General features: G+C 41.1%; 4 protein-coding genes across 8 annotated transcripts in view; 3 read left to right on the top strand and 1 right to left on the bottom strand.

Moving 5' to 3' along the window:
• LOC148394359 (alsin-like) overlaps window positions 1–3,164 on the top strand; it is a 45,744-nt gene extending 42,580 nt beyond the window's left edge. For all 4 annotated transcript variants that reach the window (XM_088383571.1, XM_088383573.1, XM_088383572.1 and 1 more), the window contains 7 exons: window positions 276–374; window positions 532–714; window positions 928–973; window positions 1,082–1,143; window positions 1,229–1,378; window positions 1,487–1,583; window positions 1,708–3,164. In XM_088383571.1, coding sequence (XP_088239697.1) covers window positions 276–374; window positions 532–714; window positions 928–973; window positions 1,082–1,143; window positions 1,229–1,378; window positions 1,487–1,583; window positions 1,708–1,746 — 676 coding nt within the window. In that variant the 3' untranslated portion in view covers window positions 1,747–3,164. The remainder of the gene's footprint in view (window positions 1–275; window positions 375–531; window positions 715–927; window positions 974–1,081; window positions 1,144–1,228; window positions 1,379–1,486; window positions 1,584–1,707) is intronic.
• Window positions 3,165–3,555: 391 nt separating this feature from the next.
• mrasa (muscle RAS oncogene homolog a) lies at window positions 3,556–11,066 on the bottom strand. Of its 2 annotated transcripts, none has more exons than XM_088383583.1 (6): window positions 10,865–11,066; window positions 7,949–8,148; window positions 7,714–7,867; window positions 7,138–7,237; window positions 6,989–7,068; window positions 3,556–6,768 (listed from the first exon to the last, which is right to left on the bottom strand). In XM_088383583.1, the coding sequence occupies exons 2-6, from the start codon at window positions 8,139–8,141 to the stop codon at window positions 6,669–6,671; spliced, it is 627 nt and encodes a 208-aa protein (XP_088239709.1). In that variant the 5' UTR covers window positions 8,142–8,148; window positions 10,865–11,066; the 3' UTR covers window positions 3,556–6,668. The 2 variants fall into 2 exon arrangements, with proteins under 2 accessions (XP_088239709.1, XP_088239708.1); XM_088383582.1 differs by having other exon boundaries at window positions 7,949–8,190; window positions 10,865–11,063.
• A 1,854-nt stretch (window positions 11,067–12,920) lies between these two features.
• Window positions 12,921–16,090, top strand: tmem177 (transmembrane protein 177). The gene is made up of 3 exons (XM_088382962.1): window positions 12,921–13,082; window positions 13,632–13,871; window positions 14,197–16,090. Exons 2-3 carry the CDS (start codon window positions 13,671–13,673, stop codon window positions 14,926–14,928), a joined length of 933 nt encoding a protein of 310 aa, XP_088239088.1. The 5' UTR covers window positions 12,921–13,082; window positions 13,632–13,670; the 3' UTR covers window positions 14,929–16,090.
• A 509-nt stretch (window positions 16,091–16,599) lies between these two features.
• Window positions 16,600–22,723, top strand: part of ptpn4a (protein tyrosine phosphatase non-receptor type 4a) — a 32,329-nt gene continuing 26,205 nt past the window's right edge. Inside the window, exon 1 of the mRNA XM_088382961.1 lies at window positions 16,600–17,163. The gene's annotated coding sequence lies outside the window, so the exon portion shown is untranslated. The remainder of the gene's footprint in view (window positions 17,164–22,723) is intronic.

Genomic DNA, 22,723 nt, shown 5'->3' with positions numbered 1-22,723 from the left:
GTTTAATGTTCCATCTGTCTGGAATATTACAACAGCTCGGTGTAATTTTGGGACTAATACTTGTGGCTCATTTTTAATTATTGTCATGACGTCGGCGCACGTAGAGCTAAGTTTTTTTTTGAGGTGGTGCGACATTGCCTCTACCTTGAGTTGAAGCTTCATGGTGACAACATTTTAAGCCAGGAACAAAATAATTTCCTTTTTTTTCCTTCGAGCTATTGACTGTCTGATATTAGTACAATACTTGTAATCATCACACTACTTTTGCATTTCAGGTTCCTGTTTCCTGGCTTACCAGACGACGGCAGCGTCCTACCAGATACTCCCATTTCTCCCTGTAGAATAAGATACAGCTCATATTCAGAGGAGCCAAGGTAGGTGTTTGCGAAAACATTTTTCATTTACCGGCTAATGTGCTGTACAAGTGAGTTTCTAAATTTGCATCCAAACGAGAGTAGCCGTGTTGTTTCGGCGCATGCTCCGAAAATTGTTAACACATGTTTATGTTGACTCCCGATTCTCCTCCCTCAGCTTTGTGTCTGTAGTCAGTTGCTCCACTCTGCTCCTCCCACTGCTGCTCCCACAACTCTATCAGCCTCTCTTCATGCTGTACTGCCTCCACGACGAACAGCAGGACGCGCAGTACTGGGAGCGCATCATCCGTCTCAACAAGCAGCCCGATCAGTCCCTACTCAGCTTCCTGGGCGTTCAGCAGTGAGTGTTTGACGCCACTCATCGTTATTGGGGATGACCTCTGAACTCTGTTGATAAAAACAATACATAGACTGCAGTGTCATGTGTAATTGAGCAAAACTGTGAAAGGCTATCAGGATTGAAAGTGAATACATATTAAGATAAATTAATGATTGTTGTGTCTCCTTAGCAGTTCACGTGTTTAGTGTATGATTGTCTTTTCCCACCTTACAGAAAGTTCTGGCCAAAGTGGATGTCTGTTCTTGGAGAGAAAAAAGAGGTCAGACACAACTTCAAAAAATAGTCAGATCAAAAATAATCACTATTTGGTGCATTGCCTATAAACCAATTTCCCCATTGTATGTTTCTATTGGGCTCGCTCTTTCAGATCGTATCCAGCAGTAAAGATGTCAGCTTTGGCAGCGCTGTCGAAACACTCCAACAAATCAGGTAGCTTTTATTTGCGCCTTAAATGGAGCAGATGTTCACATGAATTGATGCCAACCGCCACTTGATGTCCCCGACTCGTTGGCAGCACCACTTTCACTCCGTCGGATAAACTCCAAGTCATCCAGAATACGTTTGAGGAGTTGACCCAGAAAATCAAACCCACGCAGGACACCGACTTCCTGTGGTGCATGGACGACCTGCTCCCGCTCTTCCTCTACATTGTACTTAGGGCGAGGTGCGTGCACGCACACAAACTGTATTCTTAGAGCTCAGCGTGTGATCAGTTGATTTCAATGTGGGGAACTTCTTTAAAATGAAATGAGCGTACGTCACTTTCTTTTAGAATCAGAAACCTGGGAGCTGAAGTGAGTCTGATAGAAGACTTGATGGATCCTAACCTTCAGCATGGAGAGCTAGGACTGATGTTCACCACCTTGAAGGTGAGCAACCTCCACTTCCTTATGTTCCTCTGGTCTGGAGTGAATGCTCCAAATTCAGTGTTGAGTGTTCAAATATTTAAAAAGACATTTTTCAAACTAAATGTGACATCTGTATGTGCGGAAGGCCTGCTACATGCAGATCCAGTTGGAGTCAACGATATAGCAGTGAGCAGGATGGACTTGATGAAGTTCAAGCTACCCGTCGATCCTTCCAGTGCTACTAACAACTATGTTGCCACATTTCTTACGGGACTTAAATCTAACGTAAATTAATTTTTTTAAACAATGAACTCATTGTAGCTCGTTTGAACACAAGTACTGGCTCAGGGATTTCAAATACAAGTGAACGAGAAAAAGACAACAAAAAAATATGACTACTGACTATTTGCCTTTTGTACATGTTGGAGCAGTCAATTGCTATATTTTCATTTTTTTAAGCATTTCACTGGTTGCAAAGTGGATGGAAACTTCAACTCCACCTATAAATGTATTGAAGATGTTAGGAGGAATTCTCGCAGATCCAAAATCACTACTTTTAAGAAATCAATAACAATTAAAAACACTGTCTTGGTTTAGTTAAGATGAAATACCAGTAGGATCAATTAATGAAGAAATACAAAATTGACCATAGGAGATTTTCATCTGACAGGAATGACAGACAGACAGGTGCATCTCAATAAATTATAGTAGTGGAGAAAATTTCATTTATTTCAGTAGTTCAATTTACAAAGTGAAACTTTTATTGTATAGATTCATTAAAAATCAAATTGCTTTTGGGGGGAGGAATAATCACAAAGCTAAGTGTTTGAAAAGGGAAAGCTCTCATACTGTATTACCGTCTCAGGTTTTAATTAACGATGCTCGAACATATTTCATGCAATTTAGTTGCTTTTTTGTGTCGCCTTTGTCGCTATCTTTTCATGAACTACTACCACTGCGCTTATGCAATTGAACAGTCTAGCACTCGCACTTTTTCTTTCTCACTGTCAACGTGCAATTCCAAGTATTTGTCTTTAATTAAGCGTCCTGTTGGGTGCATCAAGTATTTACCAAGTATGTATCACATTTCATTGTTGAATGTATAAGATTTGAATACTGTACATTGAAATAATCTCTTGTATTGAATATCTTTTTGATCTGGTTAGATCTTATCTACATGTGTGTATTTGGAACACACGCAGTATAGTCCAGGGACTATGATGTCAATGTACTTGAATGCACACGCAGCACACCTATCACGCTCACACCCAAAATTTAAAAAACGTTCTTCACGCATTTCAAATGTGTTGGACTGAATTCATCCATTTGATTATTTTTAACATATTTTCATAGAAAATGTATTAAACAAGATGAGAACAATCGTCACTAGAGAAATATAGTATCCTTTTGTATTTATCTAAAAAGATGCTTGAACAAGGAATAGGATTTATTGTGTGCAAGACATGATTATTTTTGTAAAAGCAGATTTAGCTATGCACATTATTTGTGATATGACTAAAGCACACTAATACTTTTAACAAATGTGTGGCTTTAGATTGACACTTCAATTAAATGACTCGTGATTTTTGCATTCTGTCTAAATTTTGTGTTTTTCCTTTTTATTGTTTACATGTTTTTGGGGTGTGTGGATATAGAAAACGCAATTTATTGCATCAGTTCAATTCCAGAGGTAATGTATTAAATTTCAAGTTATTTATATATATTTTTTATTTTGAGTGTCATATATTGAATCTTTTTAGATATACAATGCATGTAATCTGTTACTTTTCAAACATTTATTTAGAAATATTTTTTATTGATCAAGCATACAATTCGCCATTAACATGTATAAAGTATTCCCACTGTTAACTTCTCCAAATTATGAAACCAAACATGCAGTATCTTAAAATGAGAAGAGCTGATGAAATAGAATAAAAGAGCTGATGTATGTTAATACAACACAGCAGATGAAAGAAAAATAATTAAGTCGGAGTTGAATCATAATATTTTTATTGTGATGGCCCCCTGAGGCTAGATTTAAAAAGGCACCGTTTGCACCTCGACTAGCTCCTCAGTCAAAAGACAAAAAAGGCCTGTACAAAAAACAAACATTTAGAACCACATAAGAGCGTCACAGCTCCCAAATGTAAAACATTACGACAGGCCTTTTCAAAACAGATTTCAGAGACCCCCCCCCCCCTAAAAAAAAAAAAGCCACGTCAAATAATTGTCATTCTGTTCCAAAATAAGTGACAACAAAAAGTGCTCGATTTGGCTCACATAACATTCAGGGTTTTTACAACACTTGATTCACCTTCAGCGTTTTGTATTTGGTCTGGCCAAACATTCATTAGCAAACAGCAGAATTCTTTTTGTACCAGCTAAAATGCAATGAAAAAAAAAAGAGTTGCAAATCAAATAAAACGCCCAGCTGTTGCATTGCATCAAAAAAAGTTGACAGCACTTTACACACATTTCGTTACATTAGTTACAACCTTATTTTAAATTCTATTCCATTTTCTCGTCCATCAAAATACACGTGCTTTTATTTTCATTTTTAATAAATGGTAGGGGGAAAAAACATTTTCCATGTCATTTTGGGGTGTTGTGCATAGAATTTTGAGCAACCAATTTATGCGGCAACACATCAAAATGTGGAAAAAGGCAAGCACTGGGAATTAGTTTGGTTTTCTCAAGGGTGTCCTTGGACAAAATTGATAAAAACACTTGTCTGTGCTGCGAAAAACATAGTTTAGCTTAGCATAAGGAGGGTTGCATTCTGCTCACAAGTTGCTTCATAGCATTGCATTAGCACAAATAAACAGTTGAGCAAAACAGCTGCTTATAGCACAGTGGTTTGAAATTGTTACTTCACTCGTGTGAGAAAATCTTGGCATAACATTCGGGCAAAGAGCAAGCTTAAGGAAAAACCACAATAAGTACATTTTAGCATAGCATCATTAAAAAAAAAAATAGTTTGAACTTTGGACAGACAGTGAGCAGATTTTAGCTTTGCTGCTCGGCTAAACTAACCATTTGTATGCTCAGATAGACAAATGCAATGTGTCTTCATCCAAATTGCATTTACTCCTTGAGTTTGACGTCCGAGTTAAAAATATATTGACGAGAGAAACCTTTTCACATGGCGTAAGATCTGAAAAGGCAAAGAAAGGCCCAGAAGCCATTTTGAGGTCCCATAAAAAGGAACAAAAATAGCCAAGCTGGGGGATGTTTTTTTTTTTTTTTTTTTTGTCCAGTTCTGGGACACGCTGAGGTAACGTACATCAATAAATTATTGTTTAAAAAAACACACATTTTCATATCAATAATACAAAATGGTATCAAACGTTCAATGAGACACAATCAATTCTTTTAAGAGTGACTTGGATCCTTTTTCAGTCTTTGTCAGGTCCCTTTAATGTCCAATGTTGATCAAGACTGTGTGCCATTCACTTTATTTTTGTTTCCCTTTGAATACCTCAAGTTTACATTTGGTCTTATTCCCAGTCTTTATGAATACAACAGGCATACCCAGACACATGCGGCTACAACACCAATTTTTTTTTCTTCTTCTTCTGGAATTCACATTCCAAACCGTTTGGACCATTTCTTTTCTCCTATGTTCATAGGAAAGTCCGACATGGCATTCAAAGTGCAAAAATGTATTCCTTTGACAGAGAGACAACAGGTTGCCTAAATGTTTTTGTTGTACGTTTGTTTTTTCTGATGCGTTAACAGTACAAGCCATTTCATAGGTTATTAAATTGTACATTCCCATTCAAACTTGTCTTGAATGTCACCGCTAAACGAAAACAATTGTCGTATTTTGACGTCGTATTGCCTCATGGAGGTATAGGATTTCAAAACTCCCATCGTGCTCGTCCCACTCCCCTCTTTCAACGTGCGCTGTCCCTTCGCTGAGCGTGATTGAACCTGAATTCATTGGTTTGCAAAAGCTCCCACATAACAAAAAAAGTTTGATCACATTATTTAGCATTTTGAGCACCCGCGACCACCGTTGAGATCATAACTTGCTTTCACATTTATTGTGAGAAAACACCAGAAAAGTAAATAGTGAATTTTTTAAAGTATCTACCAAGGGACCACAGTGAGGGGGTGAAAAACAATACGACATATGGTACATGATAAATAAAGTCAGAATCTTATAGAGAATAAAGTGGTAATGTTACAAAATAACATTCAAATATTATGGTGGGGGTTGATTTTTGATTTAAGAAAAAGCAAAAGGTGTTATTATAGAGATAAAGACCAGTTAAGACAAAATAGGAGGAGTAAAAAAAAAACAGTTAAATGATCAAAATTGACTCTGGATTTTATGAGGATAAACTCACACTATTTTATGATGGTCATGAGAAAGATTTTTCTTTTTATTAAATTAAAAAAAGTAAGGGTGATTGAGGATTTTAAACCGTTGTCATTGTCAAAGCTTTTGGCACAAAAATCATCTTGTGTGAGAAAGGGTTAGGGTCACTTTACACCTCCCTCATAAATGAACACACGTTCCTTGTCTACATGTCCTGGATACATTGTAAAAGTTTTTGCACTGATATCCTGTCGTATTCCCTTTTGAGAAAATATTTGCTTCTGTTACCGTGAGTCCTGTTTGGCATCACCACACCAACTTGAGCAAACTTCTATTCACAGTGACAAAATTGTCAATATTATCGGACACCATACAAGCACGACACGGATTTTCTCCACTGAGCCTACCACATCCTTCCATCACTCCTCAACGACGTCCCAAAACCATCACTTTCCAACCCCTCAGGCGCTCAATCACCAGTAGAATTAGTCCAGAAAACACAAACACATCCTTCACACGGCCCACCATGATTTTCCTCGGTCCAGTCTGGTCCGGTAAAGATGACATCAAAATAAACAAGTCAGTACTTCCGGTTCAGTATTAATGAATGGACACTGAAATCCTTCATGGGGAAATGGAGGCAAAAGACCCCCTCCCAATTGCCTCCACTTTTTTTGTGCGCCGGTAGTTATGGACTACCGGGGAGTTAGTTCCCTGCAACCAAAGTTATTTGTGTGTGTGTATGTGTGTGTATTACATGGGAATGATTGTGGAGGACGAGGTCACAATATGACACAGCGGAACCTGTGAGAACCCGTCGATCGTTCTGCTCTCCATTTCATCTTCTTCTTCTTCTTCTGGTTTCGCTCGGGAACTTGTTGTCTGGAAGGAAACCAACGTGGACTTTAATTAACTTAAAGTAAAAAGAGTGCAAGGGAAGCATGAATTTAGTGTCAAGCTATGTTTGGATCCTGACCAAAAAGCATGCGTGGCAAGATTCTTGGAATTCAGGTAAGACAAGTTTTGGCACACTGCTTCTGATAAACATGCTGGACGGAGGTGATTGTTGCAAACAGCAACACGTGTGTTCAGAACCTTTTACCTTATAACACGGACCAGCTCGTGGAAGGCCTTGTCCACATTCATTGGAGGATCCTTGGCACTGGTTTCAATGTATGTTATCTAAACAAAACAGATGCGATGTTAGTATGATAAGAAATTTGTAATGTGTTGGTTGTTCTATCTACTTACGTTATGTTTGGCAGCCATCTCTTGGCCCTGGTCAGTGGTGATCTTTCTCAAATGGACCAAGTCCACCTTGTTTGCCACCAGCACCATAGGAAAAGCCTCCCTATGAGAGCAAACAGTCCAACATTTTAAATGCTTGTAAAACTTCATTTCTGTTGTAACGCAACAAAATGTGTCAAAGTAGATTTCTATTCTCTGCTGCACAGCGCAGCTTGATATGAACGTTTGGTTTCACTTCCTGTTTCCTACCACGTCAGTCTGTTTTCAAGGTGACTGTTGGTCACAGTTACTTTGGGATTTGGAAACAAGTCGTACATTTTGGGTTCAGTGGTGCTGCTGTTTTAAATCATAGGAAGAAATCCTCCAATAATGGTGACGCTAAGATAGGACGACCCCTCCCACCAATATTTCTGCTGAGCATGCAAAAACCGGTGATTCATCGGAATCCAAAGTAGTTATAATTTCTCTGAAACAGCTGGAAAAAAGATGGGTGTGTAAACATCTGGTTCCACTCCAAAAATGGTGACAGTTAAATAAAAATGGAACAATCGAGATGTGTGTTTGTGCACGTCGTCTAACCTGTCTTTGACCCGTAGTATCAGCTGATGAAAGCGGTCAACGTGTTCAAAGCTGGCCTTGTCGGTCACCGAGAAGACGATGAGGAAGCCGTCTCCTGTCCTCATGTACTGCTCCCTCATGGCGCTGAACTCCTCTTGCCCGGCTGTGTCCAGCACTGGGTAGGTGTACACGCACACGCACAAAAACGACTTTCAAGAGGTTCTGGGTTTGAATCTTAGCTCAGGCTTCCACTCACCGTCAAGAATGGCCCACTGTCCGTCAATCTCGGTGTGCTTAAGGTAGGAGTCCTCTATGGTGGGATCGTAGTCCGGCACAAAGATTTTCTGGAAAAACTGGATGGTGAGCGCGCTCTTGCCGACGCCGCCGTCTCCCACCACCACCAGCTTGTACGTTGGTAGGTTGTCGCTTGGCACCGCGCTGGTCGCCATGGTTACTCTGCAGCGGAGATAAGAGGTGCGAAGGCGGCTTGTGTGAGATCTGTAATGGAAGACAGGCAGACAAGACTTGACTGGAAAGGCCTGTTGAGTTGAGACGTGAGCATTATTCTTTTTTTAATTCTGACTGCTTTGTGTCCCTGACGACGACGGTTACGGCTAAGATCATATTAGAAAGTGGAGAAGAAACTGAACTGCGTGAAGTTGTGAACAGGCACCGCATTAGCTAGCACAGAAAGCTTTCTGTGGCTGCTGCTTTTTTTTTTTTTTTCTCACCGGGGCTCCCACTGGCAACCCACAATGAGCCTTGACTGTAAATGCAGCCCCCCCCCCTTCCTCCTTGTTAACTGCATAACTGCTATTGTGATGAATGCTGGCCAACAAAAAAAATAAACATTTTCTGATTGCAATCACAAGCCAGAGCTTAAATCTAGGCATAGTCCTCTAAATATACAAAAGGATGGTTAAATTCAAAGCAGTCAATATAAGTCAAGGTGGCAAGGTAGTAACTTCCCCGAATAATGTCCTCCTCTTGCACACTTAACAGTCACTCTTGGGAGGTGAAGGTGGAACAAGAACCTCGATAAAATGTTCGCCACTTAAAATGATGTCTGAGCCCGTCCCAAAACCAGACATTTAAATTTTAGCTTGTCTATTTATGACTAAATTAAACATAAGCAAGGAAGAAGTAGAAGAGGCGGGGCTTAACTCAGTTGCCTGAGTAAATAAACTAGGTGAAACAAAACAACTGAGCTTTATATTTACTTTCACTTGTCTCCTGTTGCCACGGAGATGTGTTTGACACATTTAGCTTGTACCACAACCATGCATGGTTAACTGCTATTTTGGTGAATGCCAACTTTCCCCCCCCCCCCCTATCCCCAAACTCAGTCTTTCCTCATTTTGCATTTCAAAATTATTTACCATCTTGGCATGGTGGTTGTTGTTTGGTGCTTATTGCACGTAACTCGATACATTCAAACACTATGCAGGCGCTCGACACTTGTCGTGTGTACAAAATGTAGCATATGTGCATTCCCGGGACCCATATGGTCGCAATCAATCTGCCAAAAATGGCAGAGAACCTTCATTATGTGTCATTCAATCGGGCTATTATGGTAGATCGCTCACGCAACAGCGGGCCGCAACGTGGGATCGAGCGAAAAAGAATGAAGTGGGAAGCAAGCAAAAGGGTCAAGATGAGGGTGTGAAGAAATGTGAAGCAATGGCATTATTCAAGTGACACAATTCAGATGTTTGGTCCTTAAGAGCCACAGTTGAATATTGTTTCATGGTAAATTGAGAAAAATGAAACCAGGCATTTTCTAAGATTGTACCAAAGAAATGTATTAATGCGCTAAAGTAGAAAATTGGGAAAATTACCAATTAATCAATACCTATTTGGCATTTCAATGGTGTGCGCCGACAGAGATTTGCATGCATGCGAGCAAGCTTACGGGCAAGCGGGAAGCAGCTGTCAGCTGGCAACCGGCCATCTTATCCTGGCCTGCACAATGGAGGGAAGGAAGATGTTTCCTTCCTCTCTAAAGCCTGCCAGTGGGTATGAGCAGTAGGTGGAGAATTTCAGAATCAAAGCCCCCCTGATCTAGCGCTCTCTCTCGTCACATATGGAAAGGAAAATCATTTGTAGAATGGCAAGAGATCTGGAGGTGAAACTAAAAAGAAAAGGGGGTATCCCAGCTGTCATTGGTCAAGAAGTGTGGTACACCGTAGACTCACAAACAATAACACTGGACAACGGCTAAATTACATTTTTTTTTTGTCTTGCCCACCATGGTTTTGAAATTTACACTTTTTAGTTTTCAAGTTTCACCGATAAAATTGAGGTTGTAGAACTGTTAAAACGTTTTCAGGAATGTCAATGTTTGTAGAGATGTCTCGATTCTGGTGCGATAAAAATATTTAATGCTATGAAGCACATGCTAGTCCACACTGATTATCAACATCTATTGACACACACACACATTCACACCTTTTAGAGTCCTCAAATAACCCACCATGCATGTTTATGGAATGTGCAAGGAATATGCAAACTCCAATGAGATTGGAACACGGGCACTCTTGACTGTGAGACAGATAAGCAAATCGCTAGGCATATTAATTTTACAGAATGAATGAACCTGAATCTTGACCATCCTTCATATTGTTATCCTGAGCATAGTGCTGTGTCTGTCTGCTGACTGTTGCTTCTGAATGATCTCATCCTATGATTAAACACATCAAGAATCTCTGTATTCCCTCTGTATCAAGCTTCACCAGCCTTTGTGCCTGGCTCAACATTGTTCATTATTATTTTTATCTTTAAAATACAGCAGGGGAAAAATACAAATAAATGCAGCATTTCCCACACTGACGTCAGTGACAGAACGGCGAGCGCCCCCCCGTGCTGTGTGGCTCTTTATTCTACTGTGTAAAAAAAAAAAAAAAAAAAACAGCAGCCGCCCCAGTATGCCACATTTATAAGTGGCTTCGTCGTTCTCAAGTTTGCGGCAAAAAATGCGATATGCGCTCATTCTAAACGAGGAGCGAAAGATTCCGTAAACCATCACTAGCAGTGTCATTAATCGAGTAGTTATTGGGGCATCAGTAACCCGAAGTAGCAGTTTATACACCATTTAGTACAAGACCCGAACGCAACATTCATCCGCGAAACCAGATGTCTACCTCCCTCGGCCTTTCTTCTGCAACACACTTACCGTTATGTGTTCCGCTGACTTATAATAACCTATAGTAAAAAGAATATTGGGGAAAAAAAGCCCTCGGGGCTATATAATAGTCATGGTTTCAGCCTGTCTTGGCTCCACACCGCCGCCGCCCTCGCGCCGCAGTCGGGCTTTTCAGTTTCCACATCTGCGGAACAAAAAGTCGAGTAGCTCATCTTTGTATTGCAACAGCTGATGCTATTAATAGAGTAGCCCGAAAGGGGGGATCACCATTTTTACCAACACTTGAAATTATTTTAACAGCATGTTTTTCGACTCAGCATTGTATATTTGTTAGCAATAAACAACAACAAGCTTTTTGACTTTGTTCTTATGTCCTTCTTCATGTTTAGTATGTGGAAGTCGCTCTAAGTCGTGACAAAACTCCCCTTCTGATGAAATGGACTGCTCCCCAAGTCTTTAAAGAGGTACGGTCAAAAGAAGAGGAGACGAAAATATGTGGTTTTGATAGTTTTTTGTTTGTTTGTTTTATTTGTACTCACCATCACAGGATAATAATATTTAATAATCGTTGCAACCTTCTTAATGTCATGAACATTTTTATTTTATTCAAAATTATTAGTTTTGGCCCATTTCAGGCAACTTATTTATTTAATTGCCTCATTTTAGTAACAACCTTGTAAGTAACAGATTGCTTATGCTGTTGACACTATAACCACACGATTCAACCACCAAAATGATTTTAAATATAGACAAATAACATTAAAAATGATCATTTAGGTAACAATCGAGTCTAAAGATTTAACCTCATTTCCCTCATAGTGACTGCTTCTACCTTCTACTTGTTTTTATTTTTAGTGAACAGCATAAACAGGCTTAATGCATTGATTGATATTTGCTGTTGATCGACAGAATTGTTGCTCCTGTATGACAATGTAATTTTTAAAAATGCATTTACTACACTTGAACACACACAAAATTCGTTGTAATAAAATGCAGAATGGCCCACAGACGTAATTACATAAGTATTATAGGATAAGACTGGTTTGTTTCATTTCACACTTGATTAGTAAACAAGCACTCCTGAGACTCAGTTATTTGTGTCCAAGCAATTAAAAAGTCAAATTTCCACACAATGTCTTTGTTAAAAAGTACATGTTTGAACATTCACGTCATCGTGGCTGGTGATGTTGGTGTGCAAGAGTGGTGCATGATTGCAGAGTGCATCTTTAAATGCATGCAGCTATATGGAGGAAGATACTCTTACAGTGCACATGCATGTCCAGAAATGTAGATTCATTACCCTCTTCATATACCTCTCAATGCTGTAAGCTGCTCTCTGAGTACTCATAGTCTGAACACACAACAGACATTTTATCTCATCCAGATCACAGGGGTTATTTTTTGTTGTTGTCTTGGTTTGGAATACAAAAGGGGTATTATAAATGATACTTGGCATACAGTGGGTATAGTAAAACATTACTGTACACACATTGACAGTATGTTTTATTCCTTTAGTCCTTCTCTTTCTCACGCATGCACCGACCTACACCTTCTCTTGCCTGTTTCCATGGAGACAGACTGTGAGCAGGATTTTTCACTTGGAACATCTTAGCTGATCACAATAATACACACACGTAGGCTTTGCGCTTACGGCTTTTAAGCATTAATGATAAAAATTTCAGATGCACTTATCAATTGTTCAATTATCCTTAATTTACATTATCTGTACGTTAAGGATCCTTTCTTTTTGCAAAGTGTTAAGGTAACACTAGTAATACAATACTATAATATATCTTCTAGAAATATGGACAAAAATCAATGGTCGGTTCATCAAACTATACTAAAACAGTAATTTTCACACGGTTTTGTATGGTTGTCGTAAAATACGTGTTTAACTTAATTTATGAATATTGTTGGTCAGGCAATTACTGTTTGCTTCGTCACTCCTAATGGATGTCGCGGTGATGAACAGTTTCTTGTAGTCAACAAACATAACTTAAAAGACACACACTATGTAAGATTTAAATTTGAAATTATGACAAATGTGTAAAGACTACTCCCTGTTGCCCACAGTCGTAAAACTGTCGCGCCGAAGCAGTACGGCAGCGCTGTCGATTTACGACCAGGCAGGTAGTGTGGTGTAATGATCGCAGCTGTCCTTGAAATGTTACGCGAAACATGATAGTTTTAGGGCATCGCTAACCTCTAAATGCAGTTTTTGTTTTTAATTTCTACGGAGCAAAACCGGGTAAGTAACCGCCCGTTAGCCACCGTTAAATGTATAGTTTAGAGTTGCATGTACAGTGTAAGTCGTCATTGACGTTTTTTTTTTTTAAAATAACGTGATCGTGTTAAGCTAAGATCGACATGATCGGGAAATGGTAAAGAGGCGTTTTATTAAATTCAGTGTGAAGACCTGCTTTGGGTCAGATTAGCATCACAATGTAATGATTATACGGGAGCATTGGTTTACGACGAAGTAATCCAAACCGTGTACGTAAATCGAAACGTGGCGAAGTACGACACTAGGCTACGCTAAAACTGTGCTGTAAATAATAATAGTATGAAAGTCATAAGCACCAGCAATGCTGAAAAGACGCTTCGATGTCATAAATCAAAAACAGAATGAAACGCTTTGTGCTGTGGTACTGAGTGTGCATTTTTGTGTTTTGCCACATGCAAACAGGTTCATTTGATCTCCAAATTTAATAATGATCTTTATAATCTATTATATTCTTATGAAAATCAACAACATGGAGTGTGATTGGTACCTAAGACATGTCATCTACCTCCACAGATTGTCTCCTAGAAATTGAGCACCAAATAAAGTAAACACATGGCATCTAACTTCCTCAAGTATGCAGTGCTTCTGCAGAAGTACAGAACACCGCTGCTCGTGGCGAGCTGCGGTGGTGTCTTTGCGGCCAACATGTTCTACCACGTATTTCCTGACGTGTCGTACCGCCAGCTGTACCAAGCCTGGTACAAAGGAGAGCCAGTCACCCTGTCTGACAAGCTAGAGGACCTTTTCCAGCAGGTACTTGTGTAAACTTTCATTCGTTAATTAATTTCTTCTTCTAATATGATCCATAGCATCCATAACAGCACCAGCATCAATGGTGTCTTGTAGCGTGGCATTGTATGAGAATTATTTTACTGCAGAAGGCACAGTTCTTCTTTTTATATTGTGGCAGGAAATGGCCAGCTAGAAACTGCAGATATATATTGCAGTGATCACTTTGACACAATCGGGCTTGATGAGCCTGCTGTGCCACTTCCCATTAATTCACGAAGTGCGTATTAACAATAGACGAGATCCCAGTGACATACTAAAATCTGTGTGTGATTCCTGTTATTCATAGGTGCTAAAGGACTACAATGCCAGCTCATCTAAGAACTTCTCTGCCTTTGCCTCCTTTGGTTTCCACCCAGTCAGCGCAGGTGTCCCATGGCTCCCTGCAGGGGCCCAAATCGGCATCCCGGCAAACTTTAACAGCACGGCCGATGACCACAGTGGCATCACGAACCGGACTATTTTCATCAATGGCAAAACAGTGGAGTGGGACAGTGACGCTGGCATGACTCTCAGGGACTCCCTGGTGTTCTCCACCCAAGCACAGAAATTTGCCATAGCGCGAGAGGTAGCGCGTTTGCAATCGGGCGTACCCATCGTGAGCGCTGCCGTTGCCCCCGTTTGCCTGGGTGGCGTTTGGGTGTACAGTGTAGTACTGAAGCAAGTGTTCAATCTCCACGCCAGCCCCGTTTTGTTGCGTGGAGCCGTGAACCTCGTGGCGCTGGGCCTGGGCGCCGTGTCCTACTTTCTTACCGCGGACGCCGTCGCCCAGTGGTCCGATTACCGCTCAGACCGGCGGGCCGCCGGGGTGTCCCACGACTACGCCATGGGCGGAGTGGAGTTTTACGACAAGATTTTGTCCAGAAACAAAAGTCTGCGTGCACTCATGGGACAGAAAGGACAAGAGATGTATGCGCCCAGCGGGAACTTATTTCCTGCAAACATCCTTCAGCTCAAGCACACGCCGTATACCTCGAGGAGGGAGGGCATCCTCACTCTAATGAAAAACGACAAGATTTAAGTTGACCTCTATAGGAGTAGCTTTTTAAGCAAACAAAAGCCCCCCAACACATTTTATTTTTTCATGTATTTTAATAGAAATTCCGCTATTAGGTTAACAAAATATGTGAACCTATATGTGTGATTTCATGTTATTTTGTCCCCTTGTTTTGTTGGGTTGTATACAGATAAAGCTGGAAATGGCCAATTATTATGCCTGCCCAGCAAAGCGTTTACTTCTAATGCCTGCTGTGAAATTACCTTTAAGTGCCACAGTGCACATACGCCTCTTCAGACATTAATTAAACCCTCTACAAGAAAAATAATCGGACTATGATAGAGTATATTTGGAGAAAGACATGCATATCGCGAGTGTGTCGTTCCCCATTGAAAAGAATCTTTGTGCTACACTGCACTTATTTTTCCCGGTGGTCTTTTTTCCCCTCGTCCTCATCTGTACCACCCCGCCCCCCTCTCAGCTCAAGAAAACAATCTTAAAACGTGTTTAAGTATGCACACATTTGCATGACTGGCTAATTTGTTGAGCGATAATCATCTTAATATCCAGCTCGGTGGGACCTTGGAACTCATCACGCCACACTCCCCGAGGTCATCCGTCTGCATATTAACGAGGCTCCGATATGTGTTTTAATTACATTTCTAGTCAGGTACCCCCAGGATTCAACTAAATATAGCAGCTTGTAATGAATAATATTGCAGAAGAGATATGTTGGACTACTGGATAACATGTATGGCTCTCAGTTTGCGGGTTCATTGTTCAGATTTCAGCTCGGGCCTTCCTTTGTAGAATTTTATTGAACACTAAATTCTCCATTGGAGACGGTGGGTGTGGATGTCTTTTCTTTTTTTGTCCCCTGTGACTGACTGGCAACCAGTCAAAATACCGGACTTGTGAGATTTCCCCATGTATGGAAATTCCCTATTTGTCAATACGCCGTCTTAAGCAGTGCCATTGTTTGATCATCAACAATGACAAAGATCAGCCGATATTCCGTACCCCTGTGAGCTCAGGGCCCTTGTGGTTGGAGAAATTTGGGGGGCTGAGACAATATCTAAACAGGTGTTTCATTTTGGGGGTAAAAATGCAATGTATGAAAGAAAAATCTTGCCTTGACTTTGAATGCATGCAAACAACAATCGGGCAAGGAAAGGCTCTCACTTCATTATTGTGGCTCTGTTTTTTGTTTGTGTGTGTTAGTTACTTTGAGCTGTTCCTATCATCAACAGTGGGTTCACTGTCTCCTCTTCATCTTATTATACTTCATAGTGCGCCATTGACAGGGACAGTACAAAGGCCCATTGTTTTGCTGTAATGCACTGGGTGTTATTACATTGTGCGCCACATGAGGCCACTCCAGCCCACACCAGGACGTGTCCTCCTTACAAGAAATATGAATTACACGGCGACTCAGTCTAAAATTGTGAATGAATTCGCTTGAGGAATTTTCTATTGATTAAAAAAAGAACTTATACGAATAATAATATTTGAAGATGGATCATTAAATGGATAGTTAACGGTCACTTGTGAAATGAGGTTACACATTACCGTAACGTCCCCTTGTAATGAACGACAATATACCCCCAACATCCGGGTCTCCCGAGGAGCTCCATACATATAAGGATTACGCCTATTTACCTGGGTGCGCTCCATACCCAACAGCGCGCCTCCCGCTTTTGTTGCCCCGCCTCCGCGCACGCCATTACACCGCCGTCGCCGCTGCTTTGTCGCTCCGATGAGCAGCTGCAGTGAGACCGAGCGAGGCTGACGCCGACCAGCGAGCGCACAAAATCAGAAACGCAACATTTTGGGGTTAAATCGTCAAAGTGGTTTACTTTTGATATCATAGGTGTATTAATTTATTTATTCTTTTCGGTCTTAATCGGTTTCACATTATCAGTCTGAGGTGACCGATATTGGCCGCATTTAGCCAATGCTGACTGCGGGGGCTCGCGTTTTGTGGATTATCATCCGTGGCTGCCGAGGCAGTGGTGGCATGGTCGCGGCCGGAGGAGGCCCCTCTCTGCCGGATGGATGTGCGTGAGGCAGCGGCGGACTGCGATCACTCTTGAAGAACGACCGTCCGTAGTAACGATGCCCAGGTCTCGTCGGCATCCGCGGGCGAACTCCTCTTGAATGTTCGGGGTTCGTCGCCCTACCCACAAAGACCAGTTATTTCCTCACACGGCGAACATTTTATTCCTTGAAAACTGGACGCCCCCGGAGCAGTTTATGACGGTAAGAAAAAAAAAACCGACCACAGCTTTTTGAAACTACTTTTTTAACCCTCGTTACAGACAGCTGACGTTACCTAGCATAGCCGGCTAGCTCGGCGCTGTCACTTTGCTCCATGTTGCTTCACGCCGCTCAATTTTTCCTATAATCATTACCTTAACGCTTCAATGAGTTCCCAAATGCACCATCCACATGTATTATAATGAGTGCTACGTCTAAAATGTTAATGACGTGCCAATAGACATCACTAGTGTGTAGCGCTCTTGTTTGCTAACGCTGCTTTGCCCATTCAACACATCGCAGTTACTTCTAGACACCAACCACTTTAAAATGATCAATTATGCACATTGTTGCATCGTATGTAGTGCCGTTTAATCAGCAATCGATGCTCCAGCCTTTCGTGTGTCGACATAAATGGCGCCCTTTGGCTAACATATCATTCATGGTAACGTTACAAGTGTACAATAAGCCCCTTTAATGACAGCCCCGTTAGTGGTGAATAGTGCCATTTGTATGTCTTTAAATATGACGAACATGGAAGAAGATAACGAATTAACAATTAACGAGAGCTTCATGCTTATTTATGCACGCTTTATGGAAGATCGTTTCAATTGAACTATGCATTTTGCATCCCCGTTCATTTGGAATCATTACGGCTTTCATGGCACCCCTTTGTCTTTATGGATGCCTATGATTAATTGCACTGAGCAGTTGCTAATCAAACAGTGGCGTGGTGTTCAGTAATGCCAGTGAAGCAAGGCTGCATGCGATTGAGGAGTCTCTCTCTCTCTCTCTCTCTCTCTCTCTCTCTCTCTCTCTCTCTCTCTCTCTCTCTCTGTTCCCCCCCATCTCTCTCTCCCCCGCACCCTCTCGATGACGTAATCCTCCACCATCCGTGCTACATCTTTTGGGTCGCAGTCGTCCCCTCTGCTGCCTGCTGCAGCTGATATCATATTCATATCATATCTTCTCCTGCCCGTTTGTGTGCATACACAGCCCTCGCATTTTATTGCATTTTTACATTCAGTTTTTGGACAGGCTTTCTCCTTCAATGGAGGGTTGCTAGATTGATGAGCAGTCACATCAGGGATGTGTTTTCTTTCAAAGCAACCACTTGATTTTTAAAATTAAAACTTCTTTCAGATTATGATAAGTAAAACATTTTGTGTTCAGTCTTTTTTCGGCGCAAGATGCAGGATTCCCGAAGAGGTTTCGGTAGGCAGTCGAGGGTCTTTGTGGTGATGATGCCAGAGAAAGAAGGGTGGTAAACTTCACAAGATGAGTCAGAGAAAAGTTCGGAGCAATCTTGGCAATGGTGGTGGCTCAACATAAGGTAGAGGAAAAATAAAGCATTGTTTGTGATTTATTTAAGAAATCTGCATATACAAAAGTGGTCAGTCAAAAATGGAATAAATCGTGTTTGAATCCCTGTACAGACTTTGCACACCTTATTTCTTGTCTTGCTGAAATTAGTCCCCATACATGTGGGTAATTGTACACCCTGCTCTGTACTGCCGGTCAAATGGCAAGTTTTGTTACCATGGCAACAAGGGATGAATCTTGTTGCTTGAGACTAAAGCATAGCCCAGCGTGTGCCACACCAGCGAGGTAATCTACTCAATTAAGAGTACCTTTGACAGTGCAGACTTACTAACATTGTAATAAGGCTTACTCATGAATAATAATGCAAATGCAACGTATTACTGTACAGTCATTTCAAGTCCTAAAAGGAACCTTAAGTTCCAAAGGGAAGGGTGTTTACGCAGAGGCATAGCTACAGTGCTGCACGTTTTAACGAGAATGTTGGTGTAGAAAAAGGAAGGGGGGGTTCTTTTTTTAGATATTGTCTAGTCGTCAGTGTTTATTAAACAACCCGTATTCACACACTGCTGAGAAAAATGACAAACGTGCAATGTCCTGTTGATTATGCAGAAAAAAATAGTTGATCCTGTAATAAATTATTATACACCAACATCACCCTTGTTTTAAGTAAGAATTTATATACGGACTACTAGTAATTCATTAGTTATTTGTTTCAAATGCGTGACTGGACTAATTTCAGATGGAGTGGTGTTTACCTTTAAGAGCCCTTCATTTATTTGACTGGGACCAGGCTTCCTTTGACCGTTGCCGTCCGCTGGTGACAGCCTTGTCAAAGAGCCGCCTGTTCATGTTTAACCAAGTGGACCAGCTGCCCGTCCATCCGACTGGAGCCCCTCCCCATGGAAAGCTCGCAGTCCAGTCTGGACTTGTGCGCGGGCGGGATGTCTGTTTGCAGAGCTATCGATAGAACCGTTTTGTCCCATTCATCTTGAACGCCAAGGGACCTTTTGGCACGTTACTCCAGCTTCGGTTTCAGCTCGATCCTCGAACGCTGCACATCTTCTTGTAACTGTAATGACATGAAATGCGGCCTGCTCGAGCACTCCGATTATCTCTTGTCCTGATTCCACGTCCTTCCAGTCTGGCCCACCAGCGCGGCACAAATGAAAGTAGACTCACTGCCATCACTAACTATTCAGCCAGATGCCTCAGAGAGAGTCAGTTAGTCTGTGGTCAGTCCTTATGTTTGTCCGTTGATGAGGCCACACAGTTAAAATAGTATTTCAACTGACACAACAGGAGCGCCATCACTGGCCCTTGAACGTCGCTGTGATTTACTCCATTTTGAATAAAAAGTATGTACTCTATATATAGCCGGACATGCTAGCGCTATATAGATTGCATCATTTCAGTGCGGTTGACCATCTTCTGTTGGATAGCTTAGAAAGGCAGTAAATCTTTTAAGACTTTATAGTTGCTCAGAATCTTTTACAGAGAACTTGATCTAGACGCCCTTTTTCCAGAGATTATATTAGGACTCTAAACTGCTAGGTTCCATAACCTCTGTAAAATTCTAACTGCAATGTATAATCTCATGGAAGTATTCTTATTCGTTCTATATATAAAATTTTGAGCTAACTACATGAATAGTTGCTGTCCAAAAGATGGTGTAGTACTGTTACTGGAATGAAAATAAAATTGATTGTACTCATTTATCATTGTGTTAATAAAGTGGCAGGTGCATAGCAATGATAACACTATGCTTACCTGGCGCTAACGTCAAACGGTGAAGTCAACCCTTACTTGCTGACACCTATTGGGGAAGTATTTCCCCACAACCGCTGTAGGCAGATTATAATATCCCAGATTTTTTATTGTGGTGCGTAAAGCCCAACCCCCACATCTGCACACCTCAGGTATGTAAGTACAGCTGGCTTCCAGGAGTTTTACTCCGGTGCTAGTTTTGACTTGTCCTCTGCTGATGTTGCCCCGCTACATTCAAGAAGCGGAACACAGCAACGCATCTGAATTTACTAGCACATGTGGCAACCGAAAAAGTCTTATACTTTGCAGAGCTCTAACTTGTTAGCGTGTTCGATTTTTGCTTTTGAAGCGAGTGTTATTCTTGTAGTCAGAATACCAAAAGAGGTTAAAACCCACAGTTGTTTCTGCACTGCTGGTCAGAACCAGGCAGAGTTTGCTTTGTCTCATTTTGCGCTTCACATACTGCTGAAGTTTTCTGTTGATTTGGCTATTTATTGGACATGCAGGGAGGCAGAGTTTTTTTTTTTTTTTTTGCTGGGACAGACAGGAAAAAGAACAGGGCGAGTAACATCAATGGCATAAACACATACTGTGTCAGATTTGATATCAATGTGGAATGGGAGGGCAGCGCTGCTACATAAACCCTGTGAGCAAGGAATGCGCTACGATGCAAATGGGACAGGACAGGGCATGTGTAGTGTCAATATTCAGATATGTGTTCATCTTGATTTGGTGATAAGGCCAACAAAATCAACTGTGGATGTCTGAATGAAACGAAAGCTCGGTCACCATTTGTTAAGACAAAGCATGTCACAGTAAACTTAAGTTCTGTGTGGCCATCATTTTCTTTACGTTGACAGCCGACAAAAGTTAGTGTTTTACGAACCCATAAATTAGCAGAAGCAATTCTTACTAAATGTCTAGCCAGTCGTTGGCATTTTTGGAGCCGCTTCCAATTTGCAGCTCCATCTTGGCTCCTAACCATTTTCCCGACACTGCTATTTCTGGGACTATTCTTACTTGGCTCTATGTGTGCGAGGAAGCATAAACAATTCCGCATCCAACTTTAACACTGAAACAAACAAAACAAACAGTGGACAATGTGTACACTACGCATTCAAATTTGGACAGACGTTTTCTGGCTCCCATTCTGTCGATAATGTCTGTCGGACAGCCTTGAGTTTGGAGCCGGGTATAAATAAAAAAACATTGCTGTGATTCAGGTTGGATTTGTGCATGTATACGCTCAGTGGGGGGGAAACAGGCAGCCTGACTGTAGGGCAGGCTATCAGGACTTGAGGCAGCAGGGAGGGATAATAACAGAAGCTGTTACATTCTTGTGGTTTCTCTGATTTCAGCATGGGGGTGGGGGAGTGGGGTTTTTTTGGCCGGCTCTGTCTGCTCTCTGTCCGCCTCAGCCCCAGCAGAAAGCCGCTAAGAAAGAGGACAATACATAACAGCTCTTGGACACTTTAATACGGGACACATGATCGTAACCGGGGTCGTCTTTGCATATTTTAGCGCCACTTAAGCGTTAGCCTAGCAGCTGATTAACAGCGGCTAACCGACTTATAATTCTTCTTGATAGTTTTGTAGGTCATGCTTGTTCCTCAGGCTAATGAAGGGACATTCTCAGATGTTGGAGAATGTTCTTGATCAGAATGTTTTAGTACAGCTGCTCTCACTTTGTTTTCTGCTAATGATAAACTTACAGTAGTAGAACAGAGGCCAGCTTCGTCAATATTAAATAGAACGGAAATCATTCTGCAAAGAGGATTCCCTTAAATGTCAAATGTCAAACTTCAAATTGGTGCGATACCAGCAAATCTCACAGCTGAAGGATTACCACCTCATGTTTTGTTGTATATATTTTTTTCTGTCAGGTTTAGCGCGATGGGTAAGGGGAAAAGCGTAATGACATAAAATGTCAACAATACATTTATTATAATTATAATAATTCTAAATCTAATTGCAATTGATTTAACATGTCTTGTATGGAAGTCACAATTTTGTGACAACACTTTATGATACTATATGCTGGTTAGGATTCATTTTTTTCTGTCTGGCTTTTAGATGTTCTTATGTCTGTTCTCTGCTGGTATGCAGGGTGTCTTTTTTTTTCCATCATTGCATTGTTGTCTTTCAGTAGGTCTGCTTGTTTCTTTCTCGGATTAAGGTCACGTTTTCTTGCACAATAATGACTGTAATCTGGAATTGAATCAGTTTTATTGCTCCGCCTACTTTCAGATCAGACGTTGCACTAATCTTGTGCAAAGTCAGATTAATCTAAAGGCGCCTATATAATGTATAACCCATTTGATGCAGTTGTCGTTTTTTTTTTTGTTTTTTTTTTAACAAACATCACGTGCATATTAAATTCTGTAATGTCCCAGGCACATCTAACCCAAGCCACAAGTATTTTGTAATTTAGATATCACATTTTGTGTGAAAAAACGGGTGTTGTATTTTATGTGTG

This window comes from Syngnathus floridae, chromosome 8 (genome assembly GCF_059516105.1).
Source record: "Syngnathus floridae isolate MCC-2025c chromosome 8, RoL_Sflo_1.0, whole genome shotgun sequence".
Lineage (NCBI taxonomy): Eukaryota > Metazoa > Chordata > Actinopteri > Syngnathiformes > Syngnathidae > Syngnathus > Syngnathus floridae.
Note: the sequence above shows the minus strand (reverse complement) of the source record. Positions and strands in the feature narration are given on the sequence as shown.

Bases quoted from the DNA above. Each gene is read 5' to 3' on its own strand.
- mrasa (XM_088383583.1), bottom strand. From the start codon at position 8,141: ATGGCGACCAGCGCGGTGCCAAGCGACAACCTACCAACGTACAAGCTG. The intron at 7,238-7,713 runs GTTAGACGACGT...TTGCTCTCATAG, and splicing joins ATACTACGGGTCAAAGACAG to GGAGGCTTTTCCTATGGTGC. The intron at 6,769-6,988 runs GTAAAAGGTTCT...GTTTCCTTCCAG, and splicing joins GAGCTGGTCCGTGTTATAAG to ACAACAAGTTCCCGAGCGAA.
- tmem177 (XM_088382962.1), top strand. From the start codon at position 13,671: ATGGCATCTAACTTCCTCAAGTATGCAGTGCTTCTGCAGAAGTACAGA. The intron at 13,872-14,196 runs GTACTTGTGTAA...TGTTATTCATAG, and splicing joins TAGAGGACCTTTTCCAGCAG to GTGCTAAAGGACTACAATGC.